At 40.8% G+C, this 25,283-nt stretch overlaps 1 protein-coding gene across 3 annotated transcripts in view; it reads left to right on the plus strand.

Moving 5' to 3' along the window:
* Window positions 1-25,283, plus strand: part of LOC126183288 (transcription initiation factor TFIID subunit 3) — a 344,471-nt gene that overhangs the window by 127,462 nt on the left and 191,726 nt on the right. For all 3 annotated transcript variants that reach the window (XM_049925122.1, XM_049925123.1, XM_049925124.1), the window contains exon 5: window positions 8,198-8,374. In XM_049925122.1, the coding sequence (XP_049781079.1) occupies window positions 8,198-8,374 (177 nt within the window). The remainder of the gene's footprint in view (window positions 1-8,197; window positions 8,375-25,283) is intronic.

Here is a 25,283-nt window from a genome sequence, read left to right on the forward strand (position 1 = left end):
ACTCTTCTGTCCATTCTGAAATTTCTTTCCATCCTGATGTTCAGTGGAAGCTGTAATATTGACATATATATTTATCCTTCTATCACCAAAGGTTGAATCAGTGTTTTATTTCTCAGGTGATGTTAGTACCAATTTTGTTGGAACTAAATAAAAACCTCCCTCAAAATAAGTGAATTTCAGAGATGCTGGTAATTCAGATGCGCTGGTCCTTCATATAATTCTGTTCATGACTTGCAGGTAGTTTACTGTGATACATCCACTTGTAAGGACAGATTGTGCCTTAAAATATACTGTTTCTTCTTTGCAGATTATATTGCATATTATGGAAAGGTGGCAGATAGACCTTTAGTTCCTTCCTTTTCTTAAATTTTTCTCTTTTTCTCCTTTCTTGTGAGGTAGATCAGTTACACCATTGTTACAATTTGTGGGAATCACATTCTTTTCTGGACATTGTATTAATAATTTTGCAAGTTTGTTTTGTTTTATTTTTCCTTAAACTTAAAAAATTTCTATTGAAACACCATATCTTCCAACACCATTGCATTATTCATACACAAGACATCTTTATATACCTCATTTGGTATTACTTGTGGAATGTCATTATTTTTATTATTAACTATGTGTGTTTCTGATACACCTCTTGCACTATGCAAACATTTCAAGAAATCTTTGAATGCATGAGCAATTTTCTCTCTGTTGTTAGTTACTCTTCTCGTCTCAACTGAAGACATACGTCATCTCACCAATCATCTTTATGGTTTTTTAATGCACTGATTGTTTTCAATTTTTTCTCTTGCCAGTTTGCAATGAATTAAAATGTTTCCAATTTGTGATGTTTTAATCAATCTCTGGTATGAGGTCCTACATATATCAACCTTTACAATGATTGGGATGTCTAATGCTGTGTATTGGTAATCTCCACTTACTGCCAACGTAGCTGACACTGGCCAGCCAGTTTCAAATCAGACATGTGATACTCCCGAGTGCTTCCTGTTGCCACAGTGGAGTAGATACTGCTTCAGCAGTCAGCAGCAATGCCAACAGTGATTGATTTTTAAAATAATTATAGAAACATGTGAAGGCATTTGCTGGATTGTCCATTATCTGCAGGTTCATATCATTTTTTCAGTGGTTATGCAGACACTATCAGTTCAACAGTATGAAGAGCGTTGCTGTGGAGTGAACACTCATACCCACTTCTTATCATTCATAGTAGAGATTAAAACAGAGTGGAATTTCTTTTCTATCACACCAGAAGTTTTAAAGTGAAGCTGCCGTGTATTTTTCTGTTTTGCTCTTCATTATGGATACCAGATTGTGCAGCCATGCACAGTAGGTAGTCTATAGCACTCATATCTGGGAATAATATAGTGAAAATTCCTTTGTTATGTGATTTTTCCATTCCCAAAACCAACTACTACACTTTTGTCAACAATATATGTAGTCCTCAAGTCGGTCTCTAGTTTATCATAGATTCCCATGACATTACATTAAGTTTGTTTGAAATGTGTTCCACCTCACATGTTACTTTAAATGTCATGGATATAATAAGTTTTTAAATTGCCATGAATTTCAGGCTGGTGCATTTTTTCACACTAGGAAAATAACATGCAGTTACACCTTAGAATATATTTTGTTCGTGCTATCTACCTTCAGCACGTTTCGAACTTCAACCAATGGATGTGTGTGGTAGTTACTTTAATGCCAGCCTCTCAGTGGAAATTAATCCACGCACTAGGGGTAAAAGTAAAATTTTGTGTGGTTATTGACTGGGAAGTTCCCTGAGTATTCAGCCATAATGATTTTATTTATTTACACTTCATTGGATGTTTTCCTTTGTGAACTTTGTGTGTTATGTCTTAAGTGTAACTGTTTCATATAAATGACTATGATAAGTTTGTCTAGGTTATACTTTTATGCTTATGTTGTTCTCGAGAGAGAGAGAAGGAGGGAATGGCTGAAAACTGGTGCCATTATACAATCTACTTCTCGTGAATAGCACCAACACCCAATGGATGAATCACCGTCAATGGTATAACATGCCCACTCCAAAGAGGTTTGGGTTTAACCCAGGTCATTGATGTGGAGTCGGATTATCAAGAATTACATCCAATCATCTCTCTTCTGCTTGTCAGGCAAATGTTGGTGATGAAAATTTCTTCCAGCATCTGAATTCTAACTAGCTAATTACTTTTTGAGGACCAGTAAGCTAGCATGCATTGGTGACCTCTGTTACAGAGGCAGGTACTTGCTCAAACATCTGCCTCTTCCAATATCATTTTGCTCTTCCATGTTTTGCAACTGTGAAAAGATATTGTTGTAGGCTCAGCAGTTGAATGGCCAATGAAGTTTTGTACTTTGTATAGGTGTACCTTTGGTAGTGTATGTCATACTTTACTGTATTTAAGTGGAGCTAATTTCTATTAGAAATAAAGTTATGTGGTTGCAAGTTCCAGTCTTTTGTTTGCAGTATTTTCCAAATTAAATGAGATCTTAAATCTTCCTTCATCAGAACATTTACATGGTTTTCTAAATTCAGTGGTTTTTCATTGTTTCCAGCATGATTCTGATGGTAATATATTATTTACTGTTTCGGCATATTGGAGGTTTTGACTAGTTGTAGATTATCAACTAAGTCAGATGTTGACTGCAGTTTACATCCCTCAGCTGAAATATGCTGATAAATTAAAGATGTGACTAATAAAACAATCCTTTAAATAATTTTTTGAATATGAGAGGATATCTGATTCCTTATCTGAATTCTGCTGGTAATCTGTTAAAAGACTTGTGCACCAGAATATGAAACTCCATTCTGAACCCTTCCATTGGACACAGTTTAGTGAAGTATGCAAATTACACTAGCAGCTCCACCTGTAGCTCAAAAGAGTAAAACAGATTTATAAATGCAAAGGAAACAGAATCTAAATTTGTAGTTGGCTTATACATACATGTGCTGGTGCCACCTCAGTTTCCTAACCACCTGTACGCCAAGGAATTTCACACATTGAGTTTCATTTATGTGTGCACATTGATCCTCAGTTTTGGCACCTGTGAGTAATTTTTATTTCTCTGAAATTTTGTAATATGAAGAGTTAAGCTGTATATTGTGAATAGTGAAATTGGCTTAAACTTGCTCTCCTAACTGTGTGTAGTGTGGATACATTTGGGCCTTTTATCAGTAACATCAATAAACATCATAGCTTTTGAAGAATCCTCTTGTGACTTTGGTATATCATTTACAGGGTAGATCAGAAAATGTATATACACTTTAAAACTGGCTATACAGACTGTACACTTTGAAATTTCAGTGGGTATAGATTGAACATGTAGTACAGTGATTGAGCAACAGGTGGTAGTAGTGTTGTGGTGCACTGATGTCAGTGTACAAAGTGAGGCCATGGCACAAACATGAACGAAGAAGCGTTGTCAAATGCTGTAGGAAGTTTGAGAACATCAGTGAAGTGAAGTGCAATTACATTGGAGTCAGGACCATGGAACTGAACTACCAACATGCGTAAGCATTGCTCGCCTTCGCGATAAGTTCAAAACTGCTGGAACAATTATGGAGATGCATAAGTGATGATCAGCTTGGCCACGCACAGCAACTAGTGATGAGCCTTTTGCTCAGATGTTAGATGCAAAAAAAATTGGATCTTATGGGACCAAACTGCTAAGGTCATCAGTCCCTAAGCGTACACACTATTTGGTCTAACTTAAACTAACTTGCACTAAGGACAACATGCACACCCATGCCCAAAGGAGGACTCGAACCTCCGACGGAGACAGCCGCGCGGACTGTGACAAGGTGCCTCAGACTGCTCGGCTACCCCTCGCGGCTTGTTAGATGCATTCACATGCTAACCACAGAAGTCAGCACGACAATGTGCATATGAAACAGGCATGAGTAGGGCAAGTGTAAGCTGTATTTTGTGCAGAGTAAAATAGAAAATTTACATTCCACAGTTGTTGCACACGTTGAATGAGGATGACCAAGACAGAACAACTCATTTTAATGAATGCTTTCTGATGCAGGTGGAACATGATGCTAATTTGTTTCCAAAATGATATGGTTTGATGTGGTACAATTTAAATTAAATAGCATGTTAAACTGGTATAACTGTTTGTAGTGGGCCCTGTGAAATCCATATGTTAATGTTGAGCGAGTGGTCAATGCTTTGGGCCGGGGCTTAATGTTTGGTGCAGGTTATCATTAAGTGGACTAATTAGACTTGTTTTTTGAAGGTACGACTACTGGTGGAAGGTACCTCGAAATGCTGAACTCAGTAATTTTACCATCCATTTCTGCTTTGTTTAGTGATGAACTTTTTTACTTCCTACAATATAGTACAGCACCCCTCTTTTATAGGGATGCACATGTCTATCTTGATAACAGTGCATTGGCTGCTCACTGCTCAGAGACTAAGTCCCGTGATACCACACAACACGAAATTTTCTTATTCGTTTCACTTCCTAGCTGCCTAAAGACCGACTGTCCGCTTTCATGTCTGCATCCAAACTGTGCCCTTTGGTGTCTCCAGCTGAACTGTCTGCTTTCACATCTGCACCAGCACTTGCCCCTGCCTGTCCCCAGCCGCATTTCCCGCGCGCCAAATATCCTCGCTCAACTGACTAGGGCAGTTTTCTTTCCTGAAGCCATCCATTGGATTGGCTACAGCTCAGTCTACATTATTTTGCATTTTAACATATTTAAATAATCAAAGTGTGACCACTTTCACATTCTAAATAATCCATTACATAATAAATGTTAAATTATTTTACATAAAACCAATACAATTTCCTTCTTAGCTTTGAATGGCATGGCCAGTAGCCTTGCACCAATGTGCTTTCTGGTAAATAAATAAAGAACAAAAGTAACTATTATGCACTAAACTTTACAAAAAATGTTCTATTACCTGCTGGTTCAATAAGGTGTCATGCTGTCATCATTCAATGAGTTTTGTGTGGAGGAAATGATGATCTGATGCTTAACTGAAAATACTGATAATTTAAATTTACTATATCCTTTAAGCAAATGAAGTTACAGAGTTGATATTTACAACATTTGCCATGTTAATAATGCGCTTCTATATGAAATGTCAATCATTAAGATCGACCAAAGTGTTCAGATTTTAGCATTCAGGTTTTTCCAGAATGAGATTTTCACTCTGCAGCGGAGTGTGCGCTGATATGAAACTTACTGGCAGATTAAAACTGTGTGCCCGACCGAGACTCGAACTCGGGACCTTAGCCTTTCGCGGGCAAGTGCTCTACCAACTGAGCTACCGAAGCACGACTCACGCCCGGTCTCACAGCTTCACTTCTGCCAGTATCTCGTCTCCTACCTTCCAAACTTTACAGAAGCTCTCCTGCGAACCTTGCAGAACTAGCACTCCTGAAAGAAAGGATATTGCGGAGACATGGCTTAGCCACAGCCTGGGGGATGTTTCCAGAATGAGATTTTCACTCTGCAGCGGAGTGTGCGCTGATATGAAACTTCCTGGCAGATTAAAACTGTGTGCCCGACCAAGACTCGAACTCGGGACCTTTGCCTAGGAGTTCGAGTCTCGGTCGGGCACACAGTTTTAATCTGCCAGGAAGTTTCATTCAGGTTTTTGTTACAAAACTTGTTAATTTCACTTTAACAGTCAATCCTAAACTATTATAGATATGATCAATATTAAAGTTTAATTGGGATCACCATGAAGATTTCTGAAGGATGGTAGATTAAAATAACTGTGGCTGAATTCCCTTAGTTATTACAGAATTAATAGTTTCCATAAATGTTTCCCTTTATGGCCGATCTTAGGTCCAACATATTTAACACTGCTATGTCTCCTCGGCCAGAAACGGATTTTACTGGGTTTCTCTATGACATAGGTTCTTGTCTGTCTCACTCGCACACTACAGCACTTAGGCATCAATAGACAATAGATGCCTGTGAGTTTCCCCATCTCATGGTGAATCTGCGCTCTTTGTGGCAAACGGTCCTGGACGACAGGGTTCATTTCACAATTCCTGTAGACTGACCCTTTCGGCCATCTATTTAAATGAGAGTGGAATGCTCGTTGGCTCACACTGTGGAAGATGTGATCTTGACTGTACAGCGTCATGCTCATTTTGTGTTTGAAGGTGGGTGCTTTGCAGATTGAACACTTCACTGTAATTATATCGCTTTGAGCCACTGTAACACTGATGATAATATATAAGCTTCTCTTCATTTAAGTGTGTGTTTTTTTGATTTGCCCTGTATATACATTACGAACTAGATTGGGCCAAGTATTGAACCTTGCAGGCAACCCTATTCTTTTCATGTTGCTCTGTTGTGTGCTATTTTTATTCCGTCTGGTAGTGCTGCTATTACACAATATCTCTCCACTCACTTCAATTCATAGTAGGACATTCCATGATTGATTATATGTTAACCCAGATTTTTTATTGTTTGTGTTATATTTTATCTATTTATTTTTAAAGCTGTGCATTTGATAAATATGCCTTACGACATTCATGGCACTGCCAGAACTGAACCCAATATCCCTTGCCCTGATCTGTCAGAGCACAGTTCTTATACTCTTTTGTCTGATCACTTTTACCCACCTCTTGGTCTCATGTGATCCTGTCCTGGTAGGTTTCAGAGAGCAGTGGTGGTCTTCACTTCCACCGTTATAATATCCCAGATCGTGAATTTTTCATCTACCAATTTTATGTTACCTGGAAGTGTGTAGACATTCATCCTGATAAATTAAAAAATAATTTTAGATGGCATTGTTTCATGAAAGTGCTGTTGACTTAATGTGATACTGTAAAGCAAACATACTGCATACTTTTTTTTAACATGTGGCAAGGGCCTTATCGACCATACGCCTGCTCTATGAGCCTCTTCCACTTCTGTCTGTCAAATGCGCTGTTTGTCCAGTTACTGCTGCTGTTCATCCTCATTGTGTCCTCCCGAATGTTATCCCACCATCTGATTCTGGGTCTTCCTCTTCTTCTCATTCCTTCTGTTGTTCTGTTGAATGCCATTCTAGGTAGTCTATTCTCTGTCATTCTTGCTATATGGCCTGCCCAATTCAACCTTCTTCTCTTGAGCACTTCGACGATGTTACGGTGTTTGTACGGCCATCTTAATTCTTCATTTCTTCTTATTCTCCATTCCATGTTATTTTTGTTGTATACAGGTCCAAAAATTTTCCTTAGTACTTTTCTTTTGAATATTAACAGTTTTTCTTCATCTTTCTTTCTAAATATTAATGTTTCACATCCATATAACATCACAGGTATAATGGTCGATTGATATAAGCGGATTTTGAAGTTACTGCTAAGTGATCTTTTTCTTAGAATTTTGATGAAACTAAAAAGTGTCTTGTTTGCTGTTGATAAACGGGCATCTATTTCTATATCTGTTCTTTTGTTATTACTAAAAAGACTTCCTAGGTACTTGAAGTGGTCAACAGTCTTGAAATTGAATCCATCTACAGTCAGAGGTGCATCTTTTCTGGTTTTCTTTCTTACGGACAGGTATTCTGTCTTTTCTTCACTAATATGTAATCCTGTTTTCTCAGTAATTTTGTAGTAATTTTGCATCATTCTGATTAATTCTCTTTTGGAACTACTTATTAGTGCTACATCATCTGCATAGGCAAGTCTTGTAATGTTCACATCCTGTAGCTAGATCCCTTGTGGACTGGTTGCAGAAATACATAAATTTAGTTTATTGACCAGTGCCTTATTACATGTGTACTTTGCTTTACTGATTGCCCTATTCTGTAACGTTTTCAAAATGCTGTAAAAATTGAGTATATATTTCACACTTAGCTGCTGATCCCACAGTATTATGAAACGAAATTAATGCTTTGGTGCCATCTACTGCTGCTACTGCATAAGTGACATTTGACATACTGATTCCAAGTTTGCCAAGACATGGCTTTTCTGTAGTACTTCAGTCATATCACAAGTAGCAGTAATGTCAACTGAATGTTGCTATTTCATGACCATTTTATTGTTTTGCCTAAAAGTTACCCCTAAACCAATATTGTAAATTACCTAAATTCATATGTATTTAAAGTGCCAAAGTCCTTACTAAAGCTCTGTAATACACAAAAGGGCTGTTTTAATCATGTAAGTGGAGGTTTTCTGCAACATTGCTGCTGTGTGTTTCTGTACTTACTGATTGGTGTGTATTTTTATACTTTTCTTCTAGAAAGTGAAAGAGCACCGAAAGGAGAGAAAAGATAAAGCAAAGAAGAAGAAGGAAAAGAAACTGAAAGCAAAGAAAGAAAAAGGAGAAAAAAGGAAAATCAAATTAGAGAAGAAAGAAAAACTCAAAGAGAAGATCAAAGAAAAGAAAGAAAAGAAAGAAAAACGTAAAGAAAAAGAGGTAAAGTTTTTTACTTTTTTTGGTCCTATCTCATAAATATTATGTATGTGCTTTTATAATGGAGCTTGAACATTGTAAATGTACTTCTTAAAACAAAAAGATATAATGATACATATTGTGCTAACCATATCCAAATGACCTACATCTATTTCCGATTACAGTGGTGAGTATGTCTTTAGATCTTCATCTTCTTAAAAGTTTCCTTCATAAACATTTTCTATTATTCATCATTACGTATGATTGAAAAACTGGTATGTAGTTCTAAGTTTTTGTTTCTCTCTCTCTCTCTCTCTCTCTCTCTCTCTCTCTCTCTCTCTCTCTCACACACACACACACACACACACACACACACACATATATATATATATATATATATATATATATATATATATATAGAAAAAATACATAGGTGTATAACTGTGATCAGTTGTGCAGAGTTCCCATATATGGATAACAGTACTTACTGTGCAGTGGTGACATGCAGTCTGGAGGAATGTGATTATATTGGTGACATGATACCTTAATTGAGCTACAGTTATGAACTGCTCTGAAGTGGTCATTTATGGATTATTACAAGGATTGCCTGACTCTACTAGTCAATTAAAAGAAGACTAGTGTAATGAAACAGTTTATTGGGAACTGCAGTACAAGTCTTAACTCTATTTTAGCATATTTGTCGTATATGTTCAAGTTATGTTTTATAACAAAACAGTGTATCTTACACTCCTTATAGAAGCTCTCTGCTGCCATTAGTGATAGCCAAGTGCCAGCAATGTCTTATTTGATGGATTTCTCATCCTGGAATCACTTCCAAACAAGGAAACTGTCAGATTCACAAAGACATGAAAAAGAGATGGTTAGCGGATGTTTTTATGACACTGTATTTCCCATTTAGTGGCTGCAGCACAATGACTTACTACAAACTTTGCTTGAGAAAGATTTTTTGAGCATTCTTACACCTACTAGCTTGTCCAGTCTGATTTTACACATCTCGAAACGAAAGACAATTGTGCCAAAATGAATCTAGGGTCTCTACTTCATATTATTATAAAGTGCTTTGATGTGTTACATTTTGTGTTCTTTCAATTGTTTACAGATGTTATTTTGTGGATAGCTCTTTATCATTTATAGTACAGGAAACTGTAAAACACTTGGTCCTGGAAATATTTTTGTAGGGTTATTGACAGCTATAGGATACCACTAGAAAGGAAGAGAAAAACCATATCACTAACAGTTGTCAACAAACCGAAACGATATCAGAATGGAAAAAGTAATGTATAGTTCCCATTTTCAAGGGAAAGAGAAGAGACCATAACTGCTGTAAGTGTTGAAAACAGTGAGCCAATTATTTGGAAACATGTGTAAGAAAATCAGACAGAATGTTGACCACTATGTTGAGGAAGAGGAAAATGAACTTAGATCAGATAGATCTTGTACAGTTAACCTTTTTATCTTACCACAGCTAATGAAAAATGTATAGCTGTAGAAAAAGAGTAACACATATTCGTAGAGCCAGTAAAGACTTGTGACACTGATTCTAAAACAACACTGTGCAGCATCTAGATATGGATCACCATCTGTTAAAGATGATTATGGAAATGTCCTTAGACAGTAGTTGTTGATTAAAAGAGGATAAAAATTATTCAACCTCACAAAAGTATTCAGCCAGGGTTGCCATATATCACCTATTTAATTCAGTTTGTATGTGGATGCGGCTGACTGAAGGTTATTGATCAACTGTGGATGACTTACAATAGAGGTCATTAACATTTGCAGATGATCATGTCATACTAGAACAATATGAATATGAGCTAGAATTTATTATATAACACCTATATTAGAAATATGGAAAAATGGGACTCAAAGCCCAACAGAAATCGTATATCTGGTATTGAATAGTGATGTTATGTTTCCAACACACAATTGATGAGGCGGTTATTAGACAAGCAAAAAGAGTATATATATATATGGTGTGGGGCATACATTAATAAGAATGGAGTTGAAAGTACGGAAATAAAATACAACAATGCAGAAGAATAATTGGGAATGTGTATTCTTTTTAGCAAATTAAAAATCCACACAAATTATGAAAAGGACATATGTATGTATATGTATGTTCCAACTCTCCACCTAAACCATTGCACTTACTTCAACTGAGCTTAGTAGACACATCACTTATTGTCTGGAAACTACTGCTGTGGGGATAAGAACCACTTACCTCTGAAAGGGGTGGGGTTGGGGTGAAAAATCAGTGTACCCCATGACACACAAATACCTATACTTTATTCATCCAGTATTTGAGAATGAGAGTATTTTGTGACTTGCAAGAAATTTTACACACAATTTCAAACCTTAACTAAACTTTTTCTTGTTGACAGTGCTGTTGAAAGGAAAAAATCGCTTACTACATTTTTGCAAGCATGATGCTTGAATTTATTATTTCTTTACTACCAAGTGTATTCACGGTATTAAAATATACACTGGATGTACCTGCGAAATTATATCATTGTACGGCACACAGTTCAGAGATACATTGTCATAAACATTGAACTATGTAAAAATAAAACTGCAGTGCGATATTTGCTTGATATGCAGATGAAATATGTGTACAAATATGTGTGGAATATGTGAAATATAGTTGACATGTGGCCAAAGCCATGGGTAAAAAGCTTATCCTAAACCCGTGGAATGATTTCAATCAAATTTGGAACACACATTAGTTATGATCTGGAAAGAAATAGTGTAGGGGTAAGAACCACCAGCCTCTTATTGGGATGATGTAGAGTGAAGGGGGAGGAGGAGGAGATGGACAGACAGAGAGGGAGGGAGGAGATGGACACAGATAGGGGGACAGGAGTAGACACACAAAGAGAGGGGGAGGGGGAAATGGGCAGAGAAGGGAAAGAGGAGGAGATGGATAGAGATGGGAAGGAAGAGATGGGAAGAGAGAGGGGGAAGAGGAGGAGATGGACACAGAAAGAAAAGAGGAGGAGATGCACTGACAGAGAGGGGGAAGGAGCAGATGGACAGGGACAGGGAGAGGGGGAGGAGGAGATGGACTAATAGAATGTTGAAATACATTCATACATGGGTAACGTCAAGTACTCAGCTATTATCTCATATAAAAATAAGAAAAAAGTTGGTAGGCTGTAGAGGAGGGTCATTCACAAATGAATGGGTCCAAAGAAATGGTTCACTGAAGTGCACAAAATGATTGAGGAATGATTTCTAAAGAACACTGATTCACGTCGGTTGCGGTCAATCTCGTTCATGGAACAGCCGTTCACTATTCACTGTGGCTGGTTTTGTTTGGTCAGTCTTGTTTCTTGTTCCAGTTACTCATTCTCATCTCAGTGTTGTTTGACCTGTCTCATTCTTTTTCTGGCAGTCATTCATTCATAGTTCCAGTTCCACCACTTCTAGTTCAGTGTTGAGTTGTCTTCTTTTGTTTTTTTTTTCACTGTGCTTGCCTGTTCTCATCCTACTGGGTCTGGTCCTGTGCATGCAAGACAGAAATGTTTCCATGTGTAATGGATTAGGACTGGGATTTTGGCAGAAAAGGTCAAACAAGTGAGAAAGGCATAATCTTGATTTTATTATTAACTACCACTTACACAGTTTCTTCAATATGAGCACCAGAGATGTCTGTGAGGTGCTGTATCTATGAAACGATGTGATCAACAGTTGCTTTCAACGTTCCCAGTGGAATCTGAGCAACATATTCCTGTATACTGACCTTTTAGATATCCCCAGAGTCAAAAGTCCATGAGTTTAGATCAGGTTGTCTTGCAGGCCATGCATCTGGAAAACCTCTGCAGATAACATGTTTGCAGGAGGTTGCATTAAGCAGATCTTTCACTGGGTGAACGACATGAGGTGTTGACATGTCATGTATGAAAACAATGGTTTCCACGCTATTGCACTTTTCCAAAGCAGGAATCGCATGCTGTACAGTGAGGTCTCGGTAACATGCAGACATCATGATACACCTGACAGGCCCTCTGGATGTATTCTTTTCAAAGAAGAAAAGACAGAGAGTAAAGGTGGTTGTGAATCTGCACCGGAAAGTCACATACAGCAAGTGCAATGGCTCTTTGTGCACAACGCGCGGTTTACCAGAACCTCAAATTCTGCAGCTCTGTGTGTGCACTACACCCTATAGTGTAAAGTGTGCCTCGTCACTCCATAGAATATTGCTTTGCCATTTACTTGCATGATGAATCCCCTTTAGGGTATGAAAAGATACTACATGAGATGATTCTTTGAGAAGAAAGTTCACAGTTAATTCAAAAATATCAATATAATCCTCTCGTATTTCTTATGCCTGAAAGATAAATACAAGAGGTTTTTTTCCAAAATGTTTTCAGTCTAAATGCACCAACCTTTAAAAGTGGTCGTATTTTATGCTGTACTTACAGAAACTAATGATGTAACTAAAAAGTAATTCATGGGCAACTCTTTCCTGCCCTTTTCTGTAGTAAGTTAAACCACTGAAATATGTGTGAAATTATCATCATTGAACATGTAGTGGATTTTGCTTTTGTTCTCAAACACATTTGTGTGTAAAATTTATATTTTAAGTACAGTAATACATAATTTACTGAATGGTTGAAATTCATATTTGTTTCACTCCCATCTCTTTTTATGGCTGCCTGTGCTTGTTCAGTTCTCTTTCTCAAATAATTGATGATTGATACCATTCCTGAACCTTGGCCACCTTTAAACTGTTGACTGATTAAAAATTGGTAATATTAAGATCTTCAAATCAGCGACTCATGTATGTTGTCAAGATTTTAAAAAATAAGTCATATTTCGTTTTCACATATGATGTTCTTATGATCTTCCAACATATTTATGTGGTTTCCATTGCTGCTGATACATAGCTTCCAATTTAGTATGCAATTTTTCAGCTCCTGTGTTGGAACTTTTTACTTTTCCAAATATATCTTCACTTCACAGGCAGCTAGTGTGGCACTTTGATGCATTGTTACTTTACATGCCTGCAAATTGTAAAAGAAACTTACTACCGTTGGCTTGACAGGAAACAGCTTGCTTCCAGTTATTCCATGCTAGCAATTCCTATGCGGATATATATCATTTTCTGTAAACCATCTCAAAACGTATATATAGTACTCGTTTCATGTAAGAGATTCCCTCAAAAGTCGGTGATAATTGGGGTAGTCTGCATTTAGTTGCAAACAGGTTCCCAAATCTGTACACACGGTGAGCCTTCTTTGCCCCCCCCCCCCCCCCCCCCCCCCACCTGGACCTGGCTTGCAGTCCCTGGCTTGTCATGGCACCCAACTAATGTGATGCTTTCTGAGTAGTTCTATTACAACCACCTCCTCTCCCCACCCCCTTCCCCAGGTTGGGCTCCACTCCAAGCAGAAATGAGCTGTGGAAAATTATAAGGAAACAGGGAAAATGCATCCAAAACCAAAAGCCAATAGGAATTCAAGAAGGGACCTGCAAAGTCTACATGAATGCATTCCCATAGCTGGCAGGGAGTGGGCCAGGTGGACAGGGACATCCTGGGAGCTGCCTGTTGTCAGGCACACTGCTCAAAAGTTGTGACGAAATGGATGATTTCACTATCAATTCCTGGCCAAAGGAATATGTCTCTTAGCTAACAGTTCAGTGCGTGAAACTCCCCAATGGCCCTGGTGGAGAAGGCATAGAACCTCACACCGGAACGTTGTGGAAATGACTACTATGGGAAAGAGATCTTTCGAGGACAACAGAAAAACACCGTCAAAAACAGAGGCAATACCGTAATATTGAGAACTCATTTCCATTCACCACTAACATTGTAGTCACTGGTTAAAGTAACTGTTTCATGCTGAGATTTCTTTGGCTGTGTTGCTAGTGCCCTAGCAGGTTGATGTCTGGAACAACATTTTTGTTTTATAAAATACAATTTTAAGTTTATTCATAAGACAATGATTAACAATCACTGATGATGTGCTATTGGTCTTCTTCACAATATTTGGAAACTATCTGGATTGATTGACTGATATAATTTCACCTGCAATGACAAGGGATATTGCAGAGGTCAGAGACTCTGAATCCAAATTTAATGTGTCAAAAATAGGTTCAGCATCTCTCTTATCCTCTTTGGTGATTGGAAAATAGTTCATATACGATGTCTGTCCCATACCATAACCTATTTTGGTAACTGTAGCCCTCATTGAGAGGAAGGAGCAGAATAGATGAATTGTTGTATGATTGTTCAGTGCTTATTTTTCTGTGTCTTAGAGAGTGCTAATTTAATATGTTGAACACCATGACCATTCTTTCTGAACGCATGCTTCAGCCATTTTATGTCTGAATTTAAGTGGTCCTTTTCAGAAACAGATGGAGCTCTGTTTGCCAGTGTACTTGAAACATGTTTCTTCTTGGGGGGGGGGGGGGGGGGGGGGGGGGGATGGTTGAAGCTTTGCCTGTTACAGACTACAGAGAAATGTGCTGAATCGTTTGCATTCCAAGGGATGTCACTAGCAACACAGACTTCTACACATTGTCAGATGCAGTGACTTTTGAGACAGGCTATAGTTTTCTGTTCTGCTCTTTTCTTTATCTACTTTCATATGAATGCACTATTGTGAAGATAAAATGAGAACAGTAACTTAAAAAAAGATTTAATAACAAAGAATCAATGCACAAGGCATTGGTATCGTTACACTGCAAAACTCTCAAGCAGCTTTTTAAACTTGGTTACCCAGCCACTGAAGAAACAGTGTTTCAAAACACCTTTTTAAATACAAAGTGCTGCTTATCAATCAATCTGTAAAATGTGTGAATGTCTGGGCATCTATGAATTTTGGACATTTGCCCAGGCATTTATCCTGAGCATTTTCCCTGACTTATAAATACCCAGACATTTTGCACCATTACTCTGGGAACGTGACAGCAGCCAGTTGTTCCTGATGAAGATAGTAGAGATTATCATGTGACAAAACCTCTGAGAATATTAGGTGCAAGGCTGCCATTGTGAGAAACTTCATTCCCATACTGTCCCACTATTTTGAGTGAACTATCAGGTAGCAATTACATGCAACTCGGTGAGTGAAGCCTTGAATTCATCTGTCCTGAGAACACACACACACACACACACACACACACACACACACACACAAGATGGTAAAATAGAATATAGACTACGTATCAGTTGTCAGAATGTGTGTTTAATTGCAAAGAAGGGAAGAGATACACAAGGAAAGCCTCCAAAATGGGGCTTACCTAATGGAAACTGCCACATTATATAAAGTTACAGTACTGTAGAATGGGATATAACTTGGATTGGAGAATACCCTATTGTGATGAAGCTGCACAGTGCCTTAAATTTGTCAAAGTGATTGACTTTTACTGGTATGTAATACAACTCAGCACTAAAGAATTAATTAGCCGAGCGAAGTGGTGCAGTGGCTAGCACACTGGACTCCTATTTGGGAAGGCAACGGTTTAAAACCCATGTGCAGCCATGCAGTTGTAGGTTTTCCGTGATTTCCCTAAATCGCTCCAGGCAAATGCTGAAATGGTTCCTTTGAAAGGGCACGGCCGATTTCCTTCCCCAACCTTGACACAATCCGAGCTTGTGCTCTGTCTCTAATGACCTCGATATTGATAGCACATTAAACCCAATCTAACTTCCTTCCTTCCACTAAAGAATTAAAGAAATAATGAGTGGTTGATAGTTTAGCTGAAATGTGTAGTATCTTGAAAAAGGTTATAGTGAATTAGAGAAGACTACAGACTTTTGTTGTCATTCAACTTGCTTGTTGTAATGTATAGGGCAGACTATGGTAAAAGTAAAGGAAGTGAAATTAATTGGAAAATCAATTTGTTGCCACCTAACCATTGGAGGACAAGTACATATTACATATTAATATATTAATTTAGTTACTCAACTGCTGACATAGGGGGTCTGGTTGCTTGCTGTTTCATTGTGCCCTAATGAAATCTTTTAAGTAATGAACACTTAGGTTCATGAACAATTAGGAATAAATTGCAACTACAAATAAATGTGAAATATTAAACAGGATGATGTAAGAATAGCTTCTTAGGAAAAGGATAGATATTGCCAATAGTTTAAAGATTCACTTTCAATTTTATTTAGCACAAGGAGACAAGTTACATTGAATGAGACCTTACACAGTCTAAAATTATATACAGTAAAACAAATGAGATTTGAAATAATTGGCCTAGCAGAGCAATCAGACCATATGCAGACAACAGCTTTGGTATGCCAAATGCATTGTGCAATGTATTAGCAGTGGCAGTTTTTTACAGCACAGTGCAGTAACAAATGTCTATACTGGCACACAGTGATAATACATTTCTAAAATTGCAAAGTGTTACACTGAAAATGAATAAGTCCAAACTAACTGCACACCACACTATCACTTAAGAACACGTGGCTCAAGCCGCACAAAATCTTACCAATTGTACCCAACCAGGTGAGAACATAAAAAGGCCCTGAGCTCCTCTCTGCTTGCCTATTTGAAACCTCTGTCATGTGACATTTTTAGTCAAAAGAGTAACTGCGCGCCTGACCACCATTTCACGAATATGTTTCTTTACAAGTTTTAAGTATTCTAAGAATGTACAGTGTACATGTTTGAACAATTGCAAATGAACATAATTTCCTTTTAATGACACTTTGGTAAGTGACTTACATTAAATTACATTTTTATACTTTGCACCACCTGAAATGGTGATTGCTAGTCAAGTGAGCATCTTCATTCTTTTCAATGGTCCGTCATTACATTACTCAAATGGATGTTTTACAAACATTGATTCACAAATTTCTTATTAAATAAACATAAACCATTAAGGTCCCAGGAACCATAAGGGCCTAAAACACACAGTCATTGATTTTGAGATTGTAGCATGTACACATGCACCGGACATATGTTAACTTTATAGTGAAACAGCTTTATCTCTGCTGTAGGCCCACATTGTATATATGAATGTTCACAAAAAGCTGTCTGATTGATTTCTGTGACATTCACTTTCTTATGAGCCAAAAGCACAAACCATAATTTTCTTGCTCTACTCTGCTCAGTTGTCATTTAGAGTTGCCAATTTAATTTAGTGTCTACCTCACATACGTAATTGTAGTACTTCGTAATCAGAGGTAGATTGACTGTTTTACGTGAACCTCAGGCCACAAAATGTGTTTAATGAAACTGATGGTAAAGAGGACAATGAAGTGTTGGAATAGGTTGTAATTGTTAGTGTGTTGCATTTAGTACCTGTTGTTTATGTTCTGATTCTAGTTTCACATTAATTACAAATTTAAAATTGTAAAAAGGGTGCTATTGTCACTAACATACACTCCTGGAAATGGAAAAAAGAACACATTGACACCGGTGTGTCAGACCCACCATACTTGCTCCGGACACTGCGAGAGGGCTGTACAAGCAATGATCACACGCACGGCACAGCGGACACACCAGGAACTGCGGTGTTGGCCGTCGAATGGCGCTAGCTGCGCAGCATTTGTGCACCGCCACCGTCAGTGTCAGCCAGTTTGCCATGGCATACGGAGCTCCATCGCAGTCTTTAACACTGGTAGCATGCCGCGACAGTGTGGACGTGAACCGTATGTGCAGTTGACGGACATTGAGCGAGGGCGTATAGTGGGCATGCGGGAGGCCGGGTGGACGTACCGCCGAATTGCTCAACACGTGGGGCGTGAGGTCTCCACAGTACATCGATGTTGTCGCCAGTGGTCGGCGGAAGGTGCACGTGCCCGTCGACCTGGGACCGGACCGCAGCGACGCACGGATGCACGCCAAGACCGTAGGATCCTACGCAGTGCCGTAGGGGACCGCACCGCCACTTCCCAGCAAATTAGGGACACTGTTGCTCCTGGGGTATCGGCGAGGACCATTCGCAACCGTCTCCATGAAGCTGGGCTACGGTCCCGCACACCGTTAGGCCGTCTTCCGCTCACGCCCCAACATCGTACAGCCCGCCTCCAGTGGTGTCGCGACAGGCATGAATGGAGGGACGAATGGAGACGTGTCGTCTTCAGCGATGAGAGTCGCTTCTGCCTTGGTGTCAATGATGGTCGTATGCGTGTTTGGCGCCGTGCAGGTGAGCGCCACAATCAGGACTGCATACGACCGAGGCACACAGGGCCAACACCCGGCATCATGGTGTGGGGAGCGATCTCCTACACTGGCCGTACACCACTGGTGATCGTCGGGGGGACACTGAATAGTGCACGGTACATCCAAACCGTCATCGAACCCATCGTTCTACCATTCCTAGACCGGCAAGGGAACTTGCTGTTCCAACAGGACAATGCACGTCCGCATGTATCCCGTGCCACCCAACGTGCTCTAGAAGGTGTAAGTCAACTACCCTGGCCAGCAAGATCTCCGGATCTGTCCCCCATTGAGCATGTTTGGGACTGGATGAAGCGTCGTCTCACGCGGTCTGCACGTCCAGCACGAACGCTGGTCCAACTGAGGCGCCAGGTGGAAATGGCATGGCAAGCCGTTCCACAGGACTACATCCAGCATCTCTACGATCGTCTCCATGGGAGAATAGCAGCCTGCATTGCTGCGAAAGGTGGATATACACTGTACTAGTGCCGACATTGTGCATGCTCTGTTGCCTGTGTCTATGTGCCTGTGGTTCTGTCAGTGTGATCATGTGATGTATCTGACCCCAGGAATGTGTCAATAAATTTTCCCCTTCCCGGGACAATGAATTCACGGTGTTCTTATTTCAATTTCCAGGAGTGTATATACAGTTCAGTCACATTAATGTGACTTCTGCCTATGTTCGATGTCAGTGTGCAATAATCACTCATAGACAGTGCGTGGCAGCACAAGTAGTGGAGAGTATACAAAGCATGTCAGGGGGATGCAGAAAACATTGCAGTCACAGTCGTAATTCAGAAACAGGGCAATTTACCTAATGGCCAAAAAGACATGATCATTGGCATTCGGGCCAAGGGTGGAAGTATTTCCAAAATGGCTAAGTTTTGTGAGATGTCCATGTGCTGCCGTGCTTAAAGTGTACTGTGCATGGAAAAATGGTGCCATCGGAAACCACCGTCAAGGCACCTGTGGTGCACCACAGGCCACAGGTGACAGGCTTGGACAATGGCTGTGGAGATGCGTACTGGCAAATGGACATGCAACTGTTGAGCAACCGACCATCCAGATGATCCAAGGGCCTACCAACAGTGTCTCCTCAATGACCATTCACCAAATGTTGCTGTTTGTGGGCCTCTGCAGCAGGAGCCTGGTTCATGCACACTTACTGACTGCTGTTCTTTGGGATGAAAGCTGGAATTTGCACACCAGTGCCACAATTGGTCTTCTCCTAAGTTGGGACAACTGGCTTTTTTAGATGAATCATGTTTTATGCTCCATCGGACAGATGGCTTTTGATGTGTAAAGTGTGAAACGTCTGAAAGAAAACAACCTGTAAAGTCGTTGGAAGGGTCCTGGCCAGAGACATTCCTTGGGTAATCTCGTCATTCTGAGAGGCACAGTTGATCAACCCAAGTATGCATCTATCCTTGGGGACCATGGCCATCCTACATGCAGTTAGTTTTTCCTCCGGACAATAACATCTCTCAGCAGGACATTGAAACATGTCACACAGCTTGCCAATGTACGTGTGTGGTTCAGAGAGCATCAGGGAGAGTTTACTGTACTACCCTGGCCACCAAACTACTGTATTTAAACCCAGTCTAGAATCTGTGGGACTACCTTAGTTGGGCTGTACGTGCCATGGACCCTCAACTTAGGAACCCAGTGCAGCTGGCCACAGTATGGCTCCACATCCCTGTTGGTACCTTCCAGAACCTCATTGACTTTCTTCCCACATGTCTTGCAGCAATCTGAACTGCAAAAGGTGATTATTCAGGCCTTTGACAGGTGGCCAAATTTATTTGACTGGACAGTATATTGCTAAATTGCTATACCATAACCCACTACCAGTTAATGTTGCTTACCTAACATCTTCGAGCAGTAACAAAAATTTTGTTTTAAGAATTTCCCATAATTATAGACTGAATTTAAAAATTTAAAATACTGTCATGGGCTACTTATTAAAAGGTTTAATTATACGTTAAAAGTTTAACACAATAAGACAAGTACTACAATCAGAAAGAAAGAAAGAGAGAGAGAGAGAGAGAGAGAGAGTGTGTGTGTGTAACTGATGGCGTGCAAATACCCAGACTCTATTCATCCATTACTTGAGAATGACAGCATTTAGTGACTTCCAACTAAATTTACACATATTTCAAACCTTCATGAAACTTTCTCTCGCTGACACACACCAACAAAGTGATGAAAGAAAAAAGTTTATTGCATACTACATTTTCACTGTTCATGCAGTCAAATTTCAGCATAAGGCATTACTGACATTATTCACGATGTAGTTTGCAGACAGTATCCACATACACCACTGAATGTACCTGCAAAATGATATCTTTATACGACATGTAATTCAGAAAATACAACCTCATAAACATTGAAATGCTTGACATACTAGCATTATGCATAAAATGGAGTGCAAGTGTCCCACACTAAATTCATCTGGTGGTTCATAACGAAAGTGAAACCCTACAAACTTTAAATGTTTCTTTCGTTAATTCATGAATGGTGCCCATGAGGCCCCAACCTATTGCATCCCATTCTTCCTTCCCGGACTGCATTTCCTTTCCTGCGCCCCCCCCCCCCCTTCCTCACTTGATCCCCACTGCCCTTTCCTTCCACTCTCTCACTGCTCTTACTTCTGTCAACCTAGCTACCCACCTGGTTTTTTGTATGCCTTGGGGTTTTGTTCCCCATGCCTTTTCTGTTCCATCCTTCCTTTTTAGCATTTTTGGTCCCCCTTTGAGATTTAACCCCCACTTTTAAATTTTCTCTCTACAGTGTAAGCCATCTGGGGAAAAACTCACTTCCTAACGCCTACACCATGGATTTCTCTTCCCCTCCCCTTTCCCTGCCATCCTGCTATGTGTGTCTGGTATGTACCCATGTGGTTGAGCTGTTGCCTTCCCATGTATGCCTAGAAGTGGTTGCTTATCATTCTGGAGCATTGGAACTCCCAGCAATGGCTGCCGTGTCAGACAGTCCCTGATTGAACTGTGTGGTATCTTGGTCGATGCTTTGCGTATGAAATGTATCAAGCTCCAAAAATCTGGCTGTTCTTCTATGCCTATCTCTTTGGTTGGTAACAGGTCATTGAATGCTGCTCCTTATGACTCTGGAGCTTTCCTTTCCACAGTTACACCCTCGGAGGAAGGCCAGGCTCAGCAGCTTGGAGTGAAACACTTTTCCCATTACCTGGGTTGTACTAGGACGGAAGGGGACACATTCACTGCCAAAAATGATTACTTTTTGTGGAAAATATTGAAGACAAGTTTGGCAAAGTGGAATCTGTTAGTAAGATGTGGTCAGGTTCCTTGTTGATCAAAACTACTACTGCTGCCCAGTCTGCAGCCCTTTGTGCTTGTGATCATCTTGGTGACATCCCGGTGTCCATTACACCTCACTAGTCCCTGAATATGGTTCAGGTAGTCTGTTTCCATAGGGATCTCATCCTTCAAACTGATGAACTCTGTACCAGTCTGGAACGATGGGTCATTAATTTTGTTCAGTGTGTTCAGAAGGATTGCAAGGAAAACCACAGAGATAGCGGCACAGTACAGATCCTGTCTTTTGAGAGCAATTTTTTCCTGGAGAAGGTCAAGGTTATTTGTTATCACAGGTTATTTGTTATCAGTGTGATGTGAAGCCATATGTCCCACCACCCATGAGGTGCTTTCAGTGCTTCCATTTTGGGCACATCTCCCCCATGTACAATGGACTGTCTATGGTTTGACTGTGGACACCCACTCCATGAGGGGAATTCCTGTGTTCCACCATCTTTTTGTGCCAACTGCCATGACCGTAACTCTCGATGTTTACCAAATTGCCTGGCTTATAAGAAAGAAAAGAAGATACGGGTGTCTTAAGTCCCTTCACCATTTTTCTTATACCGAGGCTCATAAAAAATATGACCGACTTCACCCTGTGTTGATGACTTCTACTTTTGCCTCTGTTACATCCTTTCCCCCTCTTCCTTCTTCCTTACCCCAGTTCCTTCCTCTCTCCTTTCCCCCTCCCCTGCAGTTTCTACACCCTCCCCTCCAGGTGCTGCTCACCCTCCCCGACTGAAGAAGTGCCCCCCTTCTTCAGCGCCTGCCAGTGACTGGGCTCACTCCCAGGACTCCTCCCCGTGGCATCTCTCAGCTGGAGGCCTGCTACCACAACTTGACCATGGGACACACAGTCTGTATGCCCCACATTTGCCTGCTCTCTTTTGGTTCTGGATCTTGCAGATGCCTGCCCTTCTCAACCTCTGAAAGAGGAGAAGAAGAAGAAGAAGAAGAAGAAGAAGAAATGTAAGCCCCAGGTCAAGCCCTCACTCCCTCTCCCCGGTGCCCTCAGAGTTGCCACCTCCCCTCCTCGCAACCTGAGTCTGACCTCTTATTTATGGATTTCATCCTGTCCTTGTGGGTGATGGATGGTGACCTGGTGGCGTAGGGTCACCTATTTTGATACCCAGTCCATGTTCATTCAGTGAAACTGTAATGGGTACTACCGTCACCTCCCAGAGTTGCAGTCCTGTACTGCCTTGTACTAAGCAGTTTGTGTCACTCTCCAGGAATCTCACTTTACTGATGCTCACTAACTAACCCTTTGTGGGTTCTGTGCCTTCTGTCGGAACTGGGTCGTTGAGGGCTTCCGGTGGCATTTACACATTGGTCCGTATGGCTATTGTTAGTACATGGATCCCACTTCATACCACATTGGAAGCAGTTGCTGTCTGGATCCACTTGGACTCTGCTGTCGCAGTTTGCAATCTCTGTCTCCCTGCTGACAGGCCACTTACAACTGCTGTCCTAATTGCTCTCCTTCAGCAGCTCCCTCCTCCCCTTCCTCTGTTGTCCTTTGGGATTTTAATGCTCATAAGGCTGTGCTTTTTTGTCTAGTCAGGGGCTCCTCATTGACCAATTTCGTGCAGACCACGACCTGTGCCTTCTTAATAATGGTTCCCCTACGCATGGATGAAGTTGACCGTGATCTATCCAGTTGTATAATCTTCGCTACTGGCATTACCGTTCCTTCCTCGACAGGCTCCGTTCACAGATGGCCAGTTCCGTGGTGGACCATGGCCATTGCCACAGCTCTCTGTGATCATTGTTGTGCCTTGCAACCTCTTACGTGGCACCTGTCCTCCACTGGTCTTACTACCTTTAAACGTCTTCACACAACAAAGCCCATTACTTAATCAAACATAGCAGGCAGGTGTGTTGGGAACATTTAGTCTCCTCTCTAGGTTCTTCAGTCTCTTCACCACAGGTGTGAGCTACACTCTGCACCCTCAAAGGTTGTCAGCAGCAGTCTTCTATTCCAGGCCTGGCTCGTCTGGGTGGCCTTAATACAGGTCCATCAGTTCTCATCGAACACCTTGCGACCCGTTTTGTGACTGCATCTGCATCAGCCTTGTCCTCAGCCTCATCCTCCTTATCAATCTGCCTTCCTTCTGCAGAAACAGAGGGCTGAAGCTTACTGCTTGTGTTTTACTCATTGTCAGATGGGAATCGTACAGTGAACCTTTTAGTGAATGAGAGCTTCTTCTGGTCCTCTTTTCGTCTCATGATTCGGCTCTTGGTACTGGTTACATCCCTAACCAATTGCTTCAGCACTTCAATCCTCCATGACAATATCTCCTCCAGATGTTCTAACTGTTGGCTCAAAGGTATTTTCTTCTCTCAAAGAGACAGTATTGTGGTCCCTGCCCTTAAGCCTGGCAAGGATCCATCATCCCCTGATAGTTACCAACTGGTCAGCCTGACCAATGTCCCCTGGAAGCTACTAGAATGGATGGTGGCTCATCAGCTCAGTTAGGTCCTTGAATCTCGGGACTTTTTATCTCGTTATCAATGCTACTTTCGGGGGGTGGGGGGGACGGTCTCTGATCAATCATCAGCTTTGATTGGAAATCAGAGTTTAGCAGGCCATTTTTCAGTGCCGCCTTCTTGTCACACATTTCTTCTTCTATCTTTGCAAGGCCTACAACACAGCTTGGCACTGCCACATCTTCCTTATGCTCCATGAATGACATCTTCCATCCCTCATCCCAATTTTTATTCGCCAGTTCCTGTACCACCAGTCATTCAGAGTCCATGTTGGCACTGTTCTCAGCTCTCTGCAGACCCAGGAGAATGCCATTCCAAAGGGCTCTGTATTAAGTATCCTCCTTTTTCTCATCGCTATTAATGGATTTGTGGCCTCTGTAGGACCATTGGCCAACGCTGCTCTGTATGTGGGTGATTTCTGTATGTGGAGAGACAGCTCTAGGGTGCCACACAGTGATTCATATTTTGCTGAACTTCCCCTTCGCATTAAATATACCTATTCGTCATCCTTTTCATGGGTGTTGTCAGATGACCGTCACATGGTTACGTCTGTCCTCAGTTTGCTTCTTGAAAGTGGTTTGTCCTCTCAAGTTTAAGTCATTGGTCTTTTCTCTGGAATTTGAGCCCCTTGGTTAGCATAGGCATTTATTATGGAGGCCTTAACCTTGCCTCCACACTGGCCAAGTTTTCCCTGCACCTTTCCCATCTATTTTGTCTGGTGTGTTGTGCAGATTTGTTTCCCCTTTTCTTGTGTATTCTTTCCCTGGTGTTTTCCTGGTTGGATCATGATAATGGTATGGTGAGGGTGTTGGGACGGGTTGGAGGCGGTGCTGGTGTGCCACTGTGCATAGCATTTCTGGAGCACCCCTGGTCTCCCTGTTTCCACCCACATATTCCCAAAAAGAAACTGCAGAATGCACATCAAACAACCAGTCAAGAAGCCTTGATCACTTTGAACATTAAAATATC

This window comes from Schistocerca cancellata, chromosome 4 (genome assembly GCF_023864275.1).
Source record: "Schistocerca cancellata isolate TAMUIC-IGC-003103 chromosome 4, iqSchCanc2.1, whole genome shotgun sequence".
Lineage (NCBI taxonomy): Eukaryota > Metazoa > Arthropoda > Insecta > Orthoptera > Acrididae > Schistocerca > Schistocerca cancellata.